This window comes from Sebastes fasciatus, chromosome 18, assembly GCF_043250625.1.
Source record: "Sebastes fasciatus isolate fSebFas1 chromosome 18, fSebFas1.pri, whole genome shotgun sequence".
Taxonomy (NCBI): domain Eukaryota; kingdom Metazoa; phylum Chordata; class Actinopteri; order Perciformes; family Sebastidae; genus Sebastes; species Sebastes fasciatus.
In genome coordinates, this window is record NC_133812.1 from 5384393 (window position 1) to 5403435 (window position 19043).

At 41.3% G+C, this 19043-nt stretch overlaps 2 protein-coding genes across 3 annotated transcripts in view; both read left to right on the forward strand.

The window, feature by feature from the left end:
* cdk19 (cyclin dependent kinase 19) overlaps nucleotides 1–10471 on the forward strand; it is an 84531-nt gene extending 74060 nt beyond the window's left edge. Inside the window, exons 13-14 of one of the 2 annotated variants that reach the window (XR_012591468.1) lie at nucleotides 356–2943; nucleotides 3029–10471. Coding sequence is in view for 1 of the 2 variants with exons in the window: in XM_074616103.1 (XP_074472204.1) it covers nucleotides 356–481 (126 nt within the window). In the remaining variant the exon portion in view is untranslated. Of the gene's footprint in view, nucleotides 1–355 lie in introns of both variants that reach the window. The other variant, XM_074616103.1, reaches the window with a different exon arrangement.
* Nucleotides 10472–13490: 3019 nt separating this feature from the next.
* The window catches only part of tab2 (TGF-beta activated kinase 1 (MAP3K7) binding protein 2), a 66157-nt gene continuing 60604 nt past the window's right edge, over nucleotides 13491–19043 (forward strand). The window contains exon 1 of the mRNA XM_074616528.1: nucleotides 13491–13511. The gene's annotated coding sequence lies outside the window, so the exon portion shown is untranslated. The remainder of the gene's footprint in view (nucleotides 13512–19043) is intronic.

Consider the following 19043-nt stretch of genomic DNA (forward strand, 5'->3'; position numbering starts at 1 on the left):
ACTGCATTTAGCATAAAAACATATGCTCAAATCATAACATGGCAAACTGCAGCCCAACAGGCAACAACAGCTGTCAGTGTGTCAGTGTGCTGACTTGACTATGACTTGCCCCCAAACTGCATGTGATTATCATAAAGTGGGCATGTCTGTAAAGGGGAGACTCGTGGGTACCCATAGAACCCATTTTCATTCACATATCTGGAGGTCAGAGGTCAAGGGACCCCTTTGAAAATGGCCATGACAGTTTCTCTTTAGTTGCAGACCTCCTTTAACACAACACACATTAGCTGGCGTGGCTCCACATACAGTCAGAGTCTCACTGCTGTTGTTTTCTCTCCCTCTGTCGTCCCGTCAGCACTCCGGCTCCCGCCTTGGTTACCAAAGCAGTGTCCAAGGTTCCACTCAGCCCCAGAGCACCATGGGATACTCGTCAACCACCCAGCAGAGCTCCCAGTACTCCCACCAGACCCACCGTTACTGAGGCTCCCAGTCGCTCCTGAACCAGCATTAGGAGTCAGCTCCTTCCTCCTCCACCGTACGGTCCCCTCCATCCTGGTCGGACCTCCCTCCGCGCATTACATCATTCCAACTTCCCCTCCCCCTCCCTTACCTTTGACCTCTTCCCTGACAGCCTTCAACGGGCACTGTAACATGAAGGCCAAACAGACATACAGGAACCAAAACAATATAACAAGGAGTCGTCGGGGCCGCTGAAAATAATGTAAGATAGACGTGAAGGCGTCAGAACCGTGGCACTTAACAAACCCAACGTTCCCGAACCGGGAACAACCGCAGCTCTGTTCATATATGTACAGTATATAGCACCTTTTTTTCTATTTGATTTGTTTTTTTCTTTTGCTTAGTTTACCTTGATAGATGATGTCAGTGTACATATTACAGTTCCATGTGGAAGTGGCGGGCTGAGACGGAACACAGGAGCATCTCTGGTGTAACGTCACCTCGGATGATCAGAAGAGGAGTCTGAGCTAACCATTGTCCTTTTAAGAAAAAAACACAGTCACATGTTTCTACAAGAAGAGAAGTCAGCACTTCAGCTGATGCAATTGCAGGGAAATATATTAAATGCGCAATTTAACTTAATCTTCTTATTATAAGGTTTCTATATTTAGATCTCTCTTTACGTAGATTTGGATTTGGTAACGTAAGAAAAGTAGTTTTTACAGGTCTAAGTTCACTTCACTACCTAGATAAGAATGATGACGACGGCCTCTGTAGGAGGCTGGACGCCTCTCGTCGTGGCCTGCAGCTCCGGACTCTTTTCTTTGTTCGGGAGCTGCCGGTGGACACTTTGCTCTGACACCCATCTTATCGTGGAACACTTTCTGAACACGAACGTGCGCATAAACGTACAGGGCAGCTAACAGTACACTCCCCTCCCTCCCATATGCTTCTTGAGACTGTTACTGCCTGATGTCAGATTGTTTTTTAATGTTATCATCGTGAGTGAGTGTGTGTGTGAGTGTGCGTGTGTACAGTATGTTTTTATGCATGGTGTTTATCCTTTTACTTACTAGAACTGCACTGACCGCTGAACTGATCCGCAAAGAGCTGGAACAAAACGCAGGGTGAGTTTCATCCTCTTCCACTCCGACCCTCACCGAGCACACACATTAGGTTGAGACGTTTAAAGACAGCAGGTGCGTTCTGTGATACAGGCCCAGGCCCAGCAGGCAGCAGGAGCAACAGTAACCAAGCACTGATGTAAATCTCTAGTGCCCCTAAAACAAGTATTCTTTTTTTTGTCCTTTTTTTAAGAACTCTTAACTCAAGTATTGCACTTAAAGGAGTAGAGTGCTACAAGAAAGAGTCCTAAAACCCAGAAATGAGTTAGCATTTTAGAACTTCCTGTTCCCTCGTCTGGTAGTTGATTGGTTTTTAGTTAGATGCCTGAAATAAGGTCTGTGGTTAACACAAGCTGAAGAGATTTTAACGTTTTGTTCTACGACATAAACACATCAATAACTAGAATGGCACTCTGAGAGCACAGACCTCCGCCAAGCTGCATGAGGACGATTGCCGTTCAGCTTGCACCAGCATCCATGTGTAATCTTGTTTATGTTGAGATCATCTGTACGTAGCGGAGCATCGTAAAACACTTCATTCAAACTGGACAGAAACAAAGTAAAACTCACCTAAACCGTCGTCGTTACTCTTTCCAACAATCACCAAGTGTGCTTTGGTTGAACTCAACTGTAATTTCACCGAGTTTAATGTGAAAAAACGACAAATCTACAGGTGTCCCCACCCCTCCCTCCATCCCCCGCTCTCTCTCTGTCCCTCTCTCTGCAGGCAGAAGGGAAGAGGCAGGGTGACGCGTCATGAACGCATCATCAGTTAGACTGCGCATGTCTTAAAGCCTGTGGTGTTAATAAACAGGCTGAGCGGAGTTATTAAAACAAATTCCCGAAGCTGGATCATGATCCGGATCGCCACTAAAATCTAATGGATTGTTCATTGTGCCACACCCCACCCCTCCAAAAAAATTTATTCAAATCCATTACGGACTTCTGGAGTAGGGGAGAGTGGGGTAAGATGAGCCAGTGGGTAAGTTGACCCACCCCCTCTATCTTGGCAACTGTGATTATGTTTTGTCATGTGACCATTATTTTAGGAAGTACCCATCATTTCTATCTTGCTGTGATGGAGTCAAGCACATGGGAGAAGTAGTAAGTACTTTTTTACACCAAAAACAGTTTTTTCCCTATCAAAGTAAATTTTCTGCATGTCAGGAATAATGAATGTTAGATCAAAGCAAATTTATCCAGGTCTAAAAAAATATATTATACACGTTGGTGATTTACTAAGGTATAACACCATGTTAATCCCTTCGCTAAAGATTAGCCTGAATTGCTAAACTAGGCCATTTTTTCCAAAATGGTAGCTATGGGGCAAAGTGAGCCAAAGGCTCACTAATATTCTACTGTTATTCCGAGCCACTGGCTCAACTTACCCCACCATAAATTAACCAAATTAATTCTCTGATGTATAAAATGGTATTACTGTTGAGTGTTACACAACTTGGTTTGATTTTTTATATGTTAAACTTTATAGAAGAGGGAGATAAAGGAAGTGAAAACAGTTGGTTACAGTGGAACAGCAGAGGCAAAGAGGGTCCTCACAGAGGAGGTAGAGAAGGAGCTTGCAGACCATATCAAGAAGCTGGCTGAACAGTTCCATGGCCTTATTCCAAAGAAATGCTGTGAACTGGCATTGGAATTGGCAGAAAGAAACAACATTCCTGTCCCCAACAACTGGAAAGAGCAGGGTTTAGCAGGTAGGCCTAGGTCAAACCAAAGACCAAGACGAAAATCACAGCGTACAGCAGTTCTGAGGAGAGTGATGTTCCCATCCCATTTGATGACACTTCTGAGCATGAGTGTTCTAATGATTAGAGAAGTGAATCAGACATCACAGATCTGTTAGTTGGTGACTTTGTCATAGTAAACTTTGTATCCAAAGGCAGGAGCTACCATTACATTGGCTTGGTTGAGAGCCTGGAGGGCAACGAAGTGAGTGCAAGATTTCTCAGAAGAATCCGGGGGAACACTTGACGTGAGAAGCCCACCTTTGCATTCAAGGAAAAGGATGAGGCATCTTTTCCACTGAGTGATGTGCTGAAGAAGCTACCTCAACCTCAAAAGGCTGGAGGAACTGCAAGGAGGGAGCAACAGTTCATATTTCCCTGCAACCTTGACGACTGGAATATAGTCGAATATTGAATGATATTTTGATTGTTCAATGGTCTTGAAACTCACAGGTGGTTTGTTCTCACAAGTTCATAACTGTGAAACTGTTTGTGAACACACTTATGCTGAGGTTTAAACTTAAAAACTCAGATGTTCAGTTTACCCCACGATGGCTCAACTTACCCACTGACTCGGATCAACTTACCCCTTACCTGGGGCAAGTTGAGCCACAGGAGCACTTTTTTTGGGAAGGTAATTTTTTTCAGACAGCTTTGTGATGGATGCATGCTGATCATTTCATTTGATAGGAGAGATCCTGAATTTAAGGTTCATGTTTTCATTTTACTTCTGTCTCATTTTTCCTAACCTCGAGGACAGCATAAGTAAAAATTGGCTCATCTTACCCCACTCTCCCCTAATCCTGCAAACGGACAAACCAACACCGGTGAAAACATCAATTTTGAAGCCTTTATGTGTATTAAAAAAAGTTGGTTGCTAACAAGTGGCTAAATGAGACTACTAAACGTCATCACGCCGACTCGTCCTCCTTTACAGCCTCGTTGTGTATACTCGCGCTAATGTGACCGTGGTGTAGTTCATTTATAGCTTAGCGTTAGCTTTTTACTCCTGCCGATTGCATTCGCGCTTCAAAAATCATAAAAGTGGTGTTCATTTGTGGAAAATATCTTGCTGAACAAAGGTGCAAGTATCATAAACATTTGTTTGCCACAGAGCTTATTTTCTGCAATAACCTAAAACCCAATGGAACAATCCCATTGGCTGTTAGTGGAGGGAACCCATGGCGATGCTAACTTCCTGGCTGGCCTACTAAAATACGTCATGCCTGGAACACTCGACATTTTGGGAAATATGCTTATTCTCTTTTTTTGCCAAGAGTTCATGTCTGTACGCTAAATATGAAGCTACAGCCAGTTAGCTTAGCTTAGCATGAAGACTGGAACAGAGGGAAGCCAGGCTAGTTGTTTCCAGCATTTGTGCTAAGCTAAGCTAACCAGCGGCCAACATGTACAATTTTGAGGTACAATTGCTTAACTTGGCCATTTCCATTTCATGCTACTTAATACTTCTACTCCACTATATTTATTTTAGAGATTAACTCCTTACTTTACCAGTTAAAATTTGTATTTTTCTATACAAAGAAAAACATTAAATTATTGTGCATTTTTCCCTGCAAAAATCTCCTCATCGAGTAATTTTATGCTATAATTTAGTCCTAATTTATTTTTTCAAACAAATGTGAAAAAATCCACAAGTGCAGTCAGAATATTACAGCCTGTTTTCAATGCAAATCAATTTGTTGCAAGTATATTCTATAATCAAGTTTTATTTCATATATTTCTAGTGCAGCGACCCACCTTATACTTTCTTTTTTCTACATACAATTAGTTCTTTAGAAACTAATTCCCAAACTAGTTCCCAAACTTTTTCACGTCGAGGACCCCTGAACTGACACAAATTAGACCACGGATCCCCATTTGGTAAGATTTTGTCCCGGGGTCCCCCCATCTGATAGGATTTTTGCTTGCGTGTATGAAACCAATGACCAAACTAGTCATACATTCTTTCATTGTGTTACATATGGATGGAATTATGGTGAAAATAAATTATTCCCCTTTTTGCTGAGGACCCCCCAGAACCCCCTTAAGGACCCCTGGGGGGTCCCCAGACCCCACTTTGAGAACCACTGCTTTAGATGGTTCATTTGAAATATAAAGCAGTTGAAATACTTTTACCTCACTAACAGTTTGTGGAGCTAGTTAAAGCCAGAATTGTATTTTTAAGACTGGGGCTTTTGTACTGTTGGAGATTGAACTGCCAACAGTATATAAAGTAGCTCAAATGATCTAAACCTCAAACAGCACAATGCTGCTTACACATTCATTTTCATTTCACAGTATTTTTACTTTTAATACTTTAAGTAAATTTAGCCGAAAATACTCCAGTAGTATTTAATGTAAGAGTATTATGGTATCATCGTATTCTTCTTACTTCAGTAAAGGATCTGTGTACTGAATATAACACAGAAGACGCTCCCCTATAAACCTTAAAGTGAGACTGGCTAACTGTAACTGCGTTGCTCCAGTACAGACGTGGACACAGCAGGACGGGGTGGGGGGGGGCTGTTTTTGGCAGATGAGTGGCCTGCAGTGGGATGAGGAAGCACTGACACCTAGTGGCTGAAAAGAAAACTGCACCTCCATCCTGTCCTGTGAAACTGGTATTATACATATAAACGTAGATATGTTTTTGCAAGTGTTAAAGCATTTCCACCAGAACATGCAAGAAGACACGAGTGTCGTAGTTTAAAACTGAATTCAGTCGTGTTTCCCTGATGCTGAAAGAAGCCTCCTGCTTTGCTCTCAGTGAGACAGTTCTGATGATTATTTCTTGCATTGATACTAAGATGTGTCCGTTGCCTCAGAGTCAGTTGTAAGAAATGTCTTGAGTGACTCCTCAGTGCGTCCTGCTGTCTCGTACTGCAGCAGACTAACATTCAGTGTTACGGGTTCGGGCTCACTTCCGTCCAAATTATGTCAGTTCGCAAAAAGTTTCAGGGTTTTAAAGCAAAAACCAATTTGAAGCATGTGCAGGTGAACTTTGACACTCTGATTTGGAGTTTCATTCCAAAATAACATTTGAAAAAAGTCCCATCTTCTTTATAAAAGAAAAAAGTTTATTGCACAAATTGAAAAGAAATATGATAGTTGATTTTTTATTATTTCAGTGTTTGGTTGACAAAAACTGGATCTAAGTATATTTCACAGACAAAAAAAGCTGCATTAATTAATTTTTTTAAATTTTTTTTTGGCCTATTGGATTCATCAGCTTATAGAGAGCTGAAGTCCAGACGTCACCACTGGGCTGGCCTCTGGAATCTGTCTTTCTGAGAACATGAAGCGTGTTCCTGCTGTTTGCTGCTCATATTTTAACACAAATCAGCTGCACAGCACTCGCTATTAGAAGTTTAAATGTTTGTCAAACAAAGATTCATTTGTTAGCATACCAAAAAAATCGTTATCTTAACTAGATTTCTGTCAAAAGTAACAGATCAGTGAAATCAGTGTGACGGTTTCTTTCTTATGGAACAGAACCCAGAGGTTTTGGTTTCACTTCAGCTTTCTATAAAGTGGATATGACGAATGAAATAGCGACTTGTTTTTACAACTAGTAGACATGGAATCATGTTTCTGTCCAATACTCACTCTCCTTTTAGCTCTGCTTTGGTCTCCACCTCCTGAATATAGATATCTGTCTCTGTAGCTGCTGGATAGTTCATTATATACACTAGCTGGTTGCTGACTTTGTCTGTCTGCCATTTGGTGCCAGACCAACACATTCTCACTTCCAACTCATCAAATACCGACACTAGGTCAGCGGCCCTACGCTTCAAACTATGCCGCCAGGCAGCCCTCTAGCGCCAGTTTTGGACGTGTCAGTTTGTACTTGTTACATGCATAGTGTCTTTTTAAAATAAACTTCCAACGTAGGTTTACTTAGTTTTTTTAGGTTTACTTCCGCAACAAAACTACTTGGTTACGTTTAGGAAAAGATCGTGGTGTGGGTCAAAAGTACGTAACAAAACGAAGGTAAAATAAGTCAACGTTGACTTGGTTTCACACGGAACATGAACAGCTGTCTCCTGGCTGAAAGTCCTGTGTTTGTTTGACCCATCCAACCTCCAGTCCCACCCGCCCTATGCAGACTGTCCTGCTCTTTATACTACATTGGATGAGTTAGTTGAAAGTACGGGGCGTCTCATACAGACATTAAAGGGAATCTCGGTGCGTCGGTATCAGACGCAGAGGGTCTCTGACCAAGCGGCGGTATTTGACGAGTTTGGAGTGAGAACGGGTTGACTAGAGAGATGGTTCCCAAATCTTTTCACCTCAAGGACCCTTAAACTGACACAAATTGGACCACGGACCCCTATTTGATATTTGATTTTGTCCCAGGGTCACCCATCTGATAGCATTTTTGCTTTTAGATGTTCTATTACAGAAAGTATATGAAACCCATGACCAAAATCATCATGTGACCTATGGATGGAATTATAGTGAAAATAAATTATTCCCCTTTTTGCTGGGGACTCCCCTGGAATCCCCTCAAGGACCCTTGGAACCACTGGACTAGACAGCTATTTTTTTCACTGAAAACAGCTTCCTGTGGCTGGAGAAGAGCAGAGTTTGTGGGCTTGAAAACCAAAACAGTGAGCTAAAAGAGGCTAAAACTGCAGAGTTGGGTGATCATTCTCTGTGGGTTCGTCACTGCGAGCGACTCCCTTTAACATCACGCAGTCATTTGATCAATTGTTAAAGGGGAGTTATTGTACTTTTGTGCTTTTCCCCTTTCTGTTAGTTTGTTATATAGTTGTTTGTGCATGTAAAAGGTCTGCAAAGTTACGAAGCCCAAATTTCACGCCAAAGGGAGTTCCTCTCCCCCACAAAAACACTGCCTGAAACGCCTCGCTTCAAGTCCTGCCTTTTCTTTCCTAACGTGGTGATGTCACCAAGTAACATTTGCATAATACCTGCCTAGCGGCTCGTTTGGCACGCCCCCCCCATAACAAAGCTAGTTAGAGCGGAGCTGGAGCTGAATCTGAAGAGTTTGGTTTGGTTGACCAATCACAACAGAGAATGCCAGCTGACCAATCAGAGCAGACTGGGCTTTTCAGGAGGGCGGAGCTTAAAACAGCGTTTCAGTGCTTCAGTTTCAGTGTGTACTGGCTGCAGCACAACATAAAATGTTTTTGAACATTAAAGCACGTAAACATGTTCTAGTAGAAACCCAAGATACAAGTATGAACCTGAAAATAATCACAATAGGTCCTCTTTAAGAACAACGATATGGATTAAGTGCAGCTTTAAAGACAAACTTCAGGTAAATGATGTAAAGCATGTTGGCAGTGAACTCTTCACAGTGTGTGTTGCTTTAGTTCGGTTCATCTTGTCCACTCTGGTGTTGTGACAGTGAAGCAGGCAGTCTGGTCACTTCTATATATATGATGGGGATCTAAACCAGCAGCTATTCAAAGGTTTTTCTCCTCCCTTCAGTGAGTATCTGAAGTCAAACACTTCTCTCTGCCCACTAGCAAGGTGTCACAAGAATTATTGAATCAACTCCTATGCAAAAAAACTCCACAAAACCAACCCAGACTAAAGCTTTCACTTCTAGGTTTAGCAGTTTTCTTTTGTTCTGATGGGTGATGTGTGTGTTCATTCCTTGTGTACAGTCGTCCAAGACAGCGCTCACTCCTCGCATTTTAAAATGTACTCTATTGTAAAGAAATGCATATATACAGATAGTATACAATCATATTTATTATTTCCATACATCTATGAATAATACACCTTTCCTCTGCCTTAACTATAGTAGCTATAGAAAGGGACCTCTGTCACTAGACCATATTTCCTCTCTATATGCTATATGTCTAGTTACTGAATGTGTTAACGCCACCTCGATGTACAGTAGAATGAAGGTGACGTGCGGCTTCTTCGTGTCACGCAAGATATTCCACAGTGTCACTGTATTGTTTTTTTTACAGGAATGATAATGATTTTTATTTGTGTGCCTTTTTTTCAGTCGTTCATCTTCTAAAGATGTCATGATGGGAATTTGTTCAGGATTTGTTTTTTGTATTTTTTTATTTTGTGTATATTTCCGCGCCTCCTTTTGTCAGCTCTATGGGTCGATTTTGATGTCCTCTTCTTTCCTCATTACTATGTAGCATATTGTTATTGACACAATGTGGAAGCTATAGCAGCTAAATGTGTATATTTTATTTCACCTCTAAAGACTGCAAAACCATCCCGACGGAGGACAAGCTCTCGTTTTATCGTCCTCACGCATTACCGAAGCGCGTTTTTGAAATGCTGTATATAAAAAACACATTTTAAGAGTTTTCTCTCATTGAGATATTGATAATTGTCTTTTAATGCACTGTTGTTGCTCAGATATTTAGTGGTAAATAAAAAGAAGTATTTAATGTTTTTCTAATGTCTCGCTTTAGACACTAAAGTTCTGGCAGTGCTTTCAGAGGCGGGTGATGCTCCTCTCTGTGTGTGTGTGTGTGTGTGTGTGTGTGTGTGTGTGTGTGTAGATATGGACGGACACACGTTATAGTACACGCCTATATGAGATCTAGTGCACCTATAGGCCGCTCTCCTCTTAACATTTCCTCCTCTTTTTGATAGTATTGCATGTGCCTGTCTTTTTCCAATGGAGAACATAAGCACTTATTGTCGCCCTCTCTCTTAGACGGTTTGTACAGACAGACAGACACTCCATCTGCAAATCCGAGTCTCTGCGATGCCTTCCATGCCCGTCGTGCCATTCATATAATAAGCCTTGTGTCACGAAAACGTGGTCACAGTAATCCTCTATCCCAGCAGAGCATCTTTTAATAAGAAAGTGAACGATGTGTTCTGACAGAAAACTCAAGTCCCCAAAGCTCTCAGTGAGCCGCATCAGCAGAAAGCTTTGCAGGTCGGGGCGTCTGTCCACTCCTCTACATGCTCTCTGTATTGAAAATGTACATCATGGCCTAAATGTATTTCATGTCTTTTTTTCATAGCATTTATAGATAAGGCAGCAATAGCTCAGCGCAAGGAAAAAATCTAAAAAAAGAAAACGTTTATTTAGCCGCTTTTTGTCCAAATTTCACTGTATAAATGACTGTTAAATGAGAAAAAAAGTCATGTATATTTATTTTATATTCTCTATAATAAAAATCTCTTTTGCCTCAATCACTTCCATGTGTGTGCACTGTTTTGATCTGCAGGAGTGTTGCTGTTCCTGTTCGCCACTTGATGTCACCCAAGGGTGCCTGTTCACCATGCCTGTAGTCCTAGTCTGAATCTTGTTATTGAGTCCTGCAGCACAGTCCTCTTATAAAAACAACTTTCAAAATGTCATCTTCTATTTTTAAAGGTCCATTGCATGTCTTTTTCTTGTAATATTTTCAACTAAAGATCCACTTACTTGCTTTTTGGAGCTTTTAACTCCATCTCATGGTCTTTCTGTCACAAGTCATCCCATGAGTCTGGTGGTTTGGATCTGAGGTTAAGTGGTTGTAAATGTGTGTCTTCTCCTCAAAGCTGTCCTCCAGAGTTGGATGTAAATGTCCTCCTTGATCCGTCTCCAGTCATCCGGTGGCTCCAACGACTTTGACCTCCTCCCAGCTAGTAAGTGGACCTTTTGAATTGAAATTATTCTATCACCTCCAGTTGTACAGTATCTAGCCATGCAGATAGTTTTGGTTTGAACTAGGGCTGTCAATTGATTAAAATAATGAATCGGGATTAATCGCATATTTTTTTATCTGTTCAAAATGTACCTTGAAGTGAGATTTGTCAAGTATTTAATACTCTTATCAACATGGGAGTGGGCAAATATGCTGCTTTATGCAAATGTATGTATATATTTATTATTGGAAATCAATTAACAACACAAAACAATGACAGATATTGTCCAGAAACCCTCACAGGTACTGCATTTAGCATAAAACAATATGCTCAAGTCATAACATGGCAAACTGCAGCCCAACAGGCAACAACAGCTGTCAGTGTGTCAGTGTGCTGACTTGACTATGACTTGCCCCAAACTGCATGTGATTATCATAAAGTGGGCATGTCTGTAAAGGGGAGAGTCGTGGGTACCCATAAAACCCATTTTCATTCACATATCTTGAGGTCAGAGGTCAAGGGACCCCTTTGAAAATGGCCATGACAGTTTTTCCAAGCCCAAATTTTGCGTAACTTTGGAGCCTTATTTAGCCTCCTTTGCGACGATCTGGTATGACATGGTTGGTACCAATGGATTCATTAGAGTCATAGATTTTTTAGTTTCATATGATGCCAGTATGTTCACTCTAGCTTTAAAACTGAGCCCGCTACAACTAAGCTCAGTTTTCTCATGTTGTGTGAAAGATAGTTTGGTGATAATTTGTGTGCAAATCTTGCTGCTGTTGCCTGATTTGGCAGGGCCTGTGTAGCCCTAGTAGTAGTAGTAGTAGTAGTAACTCTAGTTTCAGTGTGTAACAACTCACGTTTTGGTTTAGACTTTAAACTTCTTGTAAAATCCTAGAGTGAACTTTGCCACACTGCGCAACTCAGGTGAGAGCTGCTTCAGGCGTTGCTGTCGGCAGTCGGTTATTGCAGCGCTGTGCACATGAGATTCAGTTCCACGTTGTTGGCCTTCTGTCATCATGCATCCCACTGTGCAGTCAAAGGTGTTATTATAGCGTACCTTCTTATTGTCTCTCTGGTTACACGCATCAGTAAACAGGAGAAGAGTGAAACACATCCTGCTGCCCCCTCCCCCACTCTATCTTTGGAGTGTTAAAAATTGCAAGTTGCGTGACTGCGTTAATGAAATTAGGAAAAATTGTCAGACACTTCTAATAACAATCTGAGCCGGTCAGTGGTGAAAACAAGCACTGTTGTAAGTTGGGACGTATATTGACGGTGAGGAGTTGCACCGAGCGATTACATGACAGCCCGTTTAGCGGCTGCCGTCTGCAGCGTTCTTCCTCAAATACTGGACCAGTTTCACACATTGTTCCCTATTAGACAGTTAAACACAAAAACATGAGAAAATAGGATCCAAGTTGAAAAATACAGAAGTTACCCGTTAAAGCTGAAGTAGGCGAGTTGCTAGCAAATATGATTAAAAAAAATATTTATAAAACGGTCGCTATATCGTGAACAGGAAACAGGTAACCTGAAAAAAAATCATGTGCCTCTGTGTCCTCCAGTGTCCTCTGGTGCTCCTAGCGGCATCTGCAAGATTTCCCAGACCGGAGGAAAACAAGCAGTAAGAGCTGATCTGAGGTCTGCTGTCCAGCCGCTGTCTATGAGAGCCGGCTGTCAATCACTCGCAAACTCCGACCAAACGGTCAAACTAGGCAGCGCTGATCAAATATGAATCAGTGTTATGTTACGTTAATGCCTATTTCTCTCCTCAAATGTTGTCAGAATCAACTTGTAGTGTACTGTTTAGCTGTAAAATGAGGAAGTTTGTGACGCCGCCGCCACGGTGAAATTTGGTGACGGAATGCCAAATTGGTGACCGAAGCACAGCCAATAGGAACGCTCTCTCTCTGAAATGACCTGTGATTGGTCAAAGTCTCCCGTGACGGGCTAGATTTTCTAAAGCCTGAAAACAGAGCCATGAGGAGGAGCAGAAGTCTAGTTATCTCTCAGAACACTTGAATTACAATATGCTGAAAGGTTATTATGGAATTTTTGCCCACTGATGCCAAAAACATTCTGCCTACTGCCACTTTAAAGTGCTAAAACTCATAACTTAATATTCTTTCAGATGCACAAAAGAGAGATAAAAGATGGGAAATATGACAAAGATCTCAAAATAACATCACAAACGCTGCGTGTCTGCCCCGTGTCCCAGCTACTGACCCTGTTGGTGTCATAAGGTTACGCACACACTCTCGTTACATAGGAGTGAATGTGTTTGGATGATTCGAACGCTTCTATCCACCATCAAGACATTCCACAGGATGCGTCAAGTAAGCGCCACATTCAGTTCTCTTTATGGGCTGCTGGTTTGACAAGTGAAACCAGGGCAGGCAAGCTGAGACTTGGCATCGACCTCGTGAGTTCTGGCAGCAGCAGCAGCAGCAGCAGCGGATCAGCCTGCACTGTTACTGCCACCACTTGAAGGAAATTTATGAGTTGGAGAGAGCTCAGCAGAATGTGTTAACGCAGATGATCCCATTTCCTTCTCTGTCTCCAGGTGCTGCAGCTCGGGTCGGCTCCTGAGGAACAGGTACCCCACACATACTGTATAGACCTGAACCCTGACAGGCAGCTATGTTATACTGGCTATCCAACAGTAGACAGAGACCAGGGTTTCTCTGCACTTCACAATCTGTAACTGCCTCTTCACTGCCTGTCATACCAGCACTGTGGAAAGATAAATGGCTCTAAACACGTCCTGAGGTTTCCATTACAGCTGGGAAAAATGCTTCGGTATAATTCGAATTAATAGCATCATTTAGCTTGGCTGCTTTTATCCAAAACACTATTTAGCACCACGCCTACATGCAGGTACATGAGACTAACAGACCGTAGCATGACACAACATGGCATGACTGACGGTAAGAAGCTCGACAAAGACGTGACGTAGATACGACATGATACAACCTGATATAATATGGCATCAAGTAAAAATAACACAACATCATTTCAACAAAACATTTAATTTAAAGGGTTAGTCCACTCAAATAATAGAAAGGAGAATAAAAAACACCACCAACTGTATCATAACCGGGCCCCAGACCCCCGTTAAAGGATATGCCCTGGCCTTATTCTGTTGTTTTTGTTTCTGTCAAAATATCCCTTGAAATATGGAGGACAGAACCTGCCAAAATCATAAATAAATAGATAAATAAATGAAAAATACAAAATAAATGAAAAATAAATTAAAATATAAATGCAAAAATAGATAAATGATACAAATTATTAAAATAAATACATAAATAAATAAACAGGAAAAGTTAAACAGAAGAGTAAATAAATAAGGGAATTAATACAAAGATATATAAAATAAAGAACCAAAGTAAAAGAGAAATATCAATTTATGTTAAATTTTATCAATGAATTAATGGCTACATTTATTTTTTATATTATTCTTGCTACATTTGATGATATAATTATTTATTTATTGAGTCATTTATTTAATCATTAATTTAATAGATTGACTTGGTTAGACTTAGGCAACAAAACTACCTTGTTAGGTTTAGGAAAAGATTACGGTTTGTGTTTAAATAACTCCGGAAGTGGCGTAACTTATGTACGGAAGTTATACGTGACAAACAATTCAACGCTGACTTGTTGTTTCACACGGCTCCAAATCAGAATTTCGCCAAGGGCACCAAAAGGGTTAGAGCCGGCCTTGACTGAACCCCAAGTTGTGCCCGTTTGCAGGCAAGCACCAGTGTGAATGTGAGTGTGAATGGGTGAATGAGAGGCCAATTGTAAAGCACTTTGTTCGATAATGTAGAAAAACGCTATATAAGTGCAGTTAATTTCCTTTATCCTGTAAAAGTAAAGTTACTGTAGAAAAAAAAAAGTCCCAGAGTAGAAAAAATGACTTGCAAGAAAAGGTGGGTGGCCTTTCTATGCATTACAGTGAACAGGGAGAACCTGTCGTAAAAGTAGGAAGTTGTTATCAGACAGTCACAGATGTCAACACAAATGTGGTAGGACATAGATATGGGGTAGTTGATGCATGGCGTATTTTCTGCCCATGCTAAAGTGAGATTAGCACAATTAAAAACATTGACACCCATATTTACTATTAACATTAAAGAAGTTTGGAGAAAATATCCCTGATGAATCTCACACAGCGATTCATTCACAAAACAACTTCCTCTATTATGTGTTAGAATAAAACTCTTGTTATTTTTCTGGGATTTAATGAATATGTAATGATATTCAAACAGAAAACTCTCTAATGATTTTTTTGCATTTGTAAAGACTATTTTGTGTATATTCTGTGTTACAGTAATACAGTACCAGTCGCCACTTCTGACTGTCTGTCTGTTGACCAGCTTCCTGTCTGGCGTGGGATATTAGACTGATGTCTCGGTCTCCTCCTCCTCCTCTTCTTCCTCCACAGACTCAGCAGTGTGGTGGAGAGAGAGAGTTTGTGCCAAACTGCAGAATTTGAACGAGTAGAACGGTGCACTTTAGAAGACTTATTCATCTGAAAATTAAAACCAATCAATAATTGTCTACAGTCACCAGGAGACTACTGTTAGCATTGTGCTTAACCGTTGGAATGAAAGGGGTTGTCGAGAATAGATGTCAAGCTAATTACAAATGGCTTTAAGGGCCTAATTCAAGAGACTCAGATCGAAATAATTACACTTAAGTTAAACATTTGACACATTATCTCCTATAATGTCTCCAGTGGCGAAGCTCAGGGGGTTAGTGTACTCTTGCTGCCACGAGATGAGTCCATATTTGTCCATAAGTTAATTTTTCTGTTGATGGTTATATACTGTAATTTTAATCGTAGAGATTTTCTACGTAATTTTATAATAGGTCTCAGATCAAAATGTTGATATTCCTAACGGACTCATTGTTTTCCTCTGTCATTATGCTTTTGCATTTCCTGCATTACGTTACCCGCTCGCTAGCTTGCTAAATAGAGTGCTGCAGGATTGAGTCCTAAAACCCAGAAATGAGTTAAGTCAGCATTTTACCACTTCCGGTTCCCTCGTCTTAAAGTCAATGTTTTTTTTTTAATGGGTTTTTAGTTAGATACCTGGAATAAAGTCTGTGGTTAACACAAGCTGAAGAAATTTTAACGTTTTGTTCTATGATATAAAATAGGTCAGTAAATACCCCACTCGTCAATGTTGAAGCCTTTATGTATCTTAAAAAAGGTGGTTGCTAACAAGTGGCTAAATGAGACTACTAAACGTCATCACACCGACTCGACTTCCTTTACAGCCTCGTTGTGTATACTCACACTCATGGGATCGTGGTGTCGTTTATACCCTAACGTTAGCTTTTTATGTCTGGCGATTGCATTTACGCTTCAAAAATCATAAAAGTGGTGTTCAGTTGTGGAGATTATCTTGCTGAACAAAACGTAATAATACAAAATCCAATGAAACAATCCCATTGGCTTTCTGTCGAGGGAACCAGGGTGATGCTAACTTCTTGGTTGGCCTACAAAAATACATCATCCCTGCATCACTCTATTCATGACCTCGTAAGTGGAAATTTTCTGAAAGCTCTGAGTTCACAAGTTGTGACGTGTGTGCTGACGTCTTCAGAAATGGCGGAGGCCTTGGAAGTTAATTTTTTACAGTGGATGGTTAGTTGATATATTGTAATTTTAGTCGTAGAGTTTTTCTTTGCAATTTTATATGCCTGAGGAAATTGTTGATTTCCTCTGTCACTATGCCTTTGCATTTCCTGCGTTACCCGCTTGCTAGCTTGCAAAATTGTTAGCCTTGCTGTTGCCGTTGCATAGCAATAGTGTTCTCACGACTTAACCACTTTAACACCAAGCATATCGTGTACATGACTTCCCATTACGTAACCACAAGCTCACCAGTTCCATTTGAAGGGAGCAGATCTACATTCACATGTAGTAACTTAGTTTACCGTGTTCACCGTCTTAGTTTAGCGTGTTAGCATGCTAACATTAGCTTATCATAAGTAAATTCAAAGTACAGCTGAGGCTGATGGGAATGCCATTAGTTCTGCAGGTATTTGGACACAAACCAAAGTATTGGACACATTCAGATGTTGACCTGATGATGGCGCTACAGGCAAAGTCAGAGGATCACCAAAGTTATTACAGTTCATCCTGAGGAGAGCACGAATGTCTGAACCACATTTCATAGAAATCCATCTTATAGTTGATGAGATATTTCACTAAAAATCACAAATGTTAACCCCGTGGTGGCGCTAGTCTGAGGATTACCAAAGTCAGTAGGATCCATCCTCTGGAGATAATGAATGTCTGTTTAATAGTTATTGATATGTTTAAGTCTAGACCAAAGTGGTGGGCTGAACTGATCCATAGAGCCAAACTGCAAACGTGGTTAAAAATACTGTTGAGAAAGTTCATAAGTTTCCATAATGATGGTGAAGATGTTGAAAATTATCTTAATTTTAAACTCTCTCGAGCCTGATCCACACTCTGATGTTGCCAGTCAAATAGCAGCCATTTTTTGCTTTTCCACATCAGATGGCCGAGCTACAGCCAAGCTACAGCTCTACGTGTCCTTTCTATCCTCTGCAGTTCTAGTGGGAAAGTGCCGACCCATCCACAGAGTGTCAGTTTGACCTTAAGGGTAGGAGATCGGTGTCTGGAGCTCCGCCATCACACCACTCACTCCCAGTCTGCTCTCAGAGCAGCCTCCAACCACAACTTGACGCTTACACTCCACAGACCTTGACATTTCGATTGCCTCTTAGTAATAAACTCTCTACTCTGCATAAAAACAGGCCCAGACTTTGTTTGGATCATTATCTGTTACCTCCTAATGAATCCAATGCAGTTGTAGTTCTACAGTACTTTTGCAAATCTTCTTATAACATCTTGTTTTGTTTAAAGATGACACCAGAAAGGCTGATTTAATATCTTTTCGTATTATATGCTAATTCTTTTATCTTTCAAGTTTTAATGAAACCATGCAGCTCATCCTCCCTGTGGCTTACTCACTCTTACTGTCAGACGAAAACTCTGTATTTGCAAAATGTCTTTTTTCCAGGATCTATGAGAAATAGTCTTGTCATTACCTCTCAATGCAATAGTGTCTCCTCTATATGACCTTATGAGACCATCAGCGAGAAGTCCAATTCCCCGCGAAATCAGACAAAACGATTTACGCAGGTTCACCAAAAACTCCTTCAGCTCAGACTCCAGCCCGCTGCGGACAGACCCAGATCCGGCTTCGCTGCCGCCTTCGACTCGGAGAGGTCGCTGCTCCGCCGGCCCCAGCTGGGAGCCAACACTGACACCACGCTGCTGGAGGCCCAGGCCGTATTGCCAGTAGTGGTTTTAGACCATTTCAAAGAGGATTTTAGGGGTACCAAAAATATTAAGCCCAACTATTACAAACCTCAGCAGGTAGAGCGGTCGTTCACTCATCAAAAAGTCGGTGGTTCGATCCCTGGCCACTGCACATTACATGTCGAACGTGTCCTTTGGCAAGATACTGAACCCGACATTGCTGATGTGAATGTTTATCTCTCCTGAGGAACAGGTGGCACCTTGCATAGCAGCCTCTGCCATCAGTGTGTGAATGTGTGTGTGAATGGGTGAATGCTGACATGTAGTGTAAAGAGTTTTGAGTGGAAGACTAGAAAAGCACTATATGAATGCAGTCCATTTACCACCCCCCGAGGTTTGGTTCTCCAAAAGACTAACGATACACATACTGTATACATACATAGAATTTCTCCTCTCTGGGGGTAAATGGGGTGAAAAATGTACGGAAATATCTGCCACAGTTAGGGAGAGGAAGGGGGGGGGGTGAGGGGGGGGTTCAGAGGGGGGTCCAGGCTTAATATCACAGAGGGCACAAACAAAATGTTTAAAAGTCAAATATATTAAAGGTGCTAAATTCAATATCCAGAGCATTAGTATAGCTGCAAACAACTATTGTCTATGTAAAGATATAGAGGAGTAATGTCTACCTGAGCAGAGAATGAAGTCTCTCTCTCCCACTGTGTGTGTTGGAATCGGAGCTTCTTCGAGCATGACTTCTAGTGCATGTTTGTGCATATGAGTGTGCCCCGCTGGCGAGCTCACAGCCGCCGCTCTGCACTG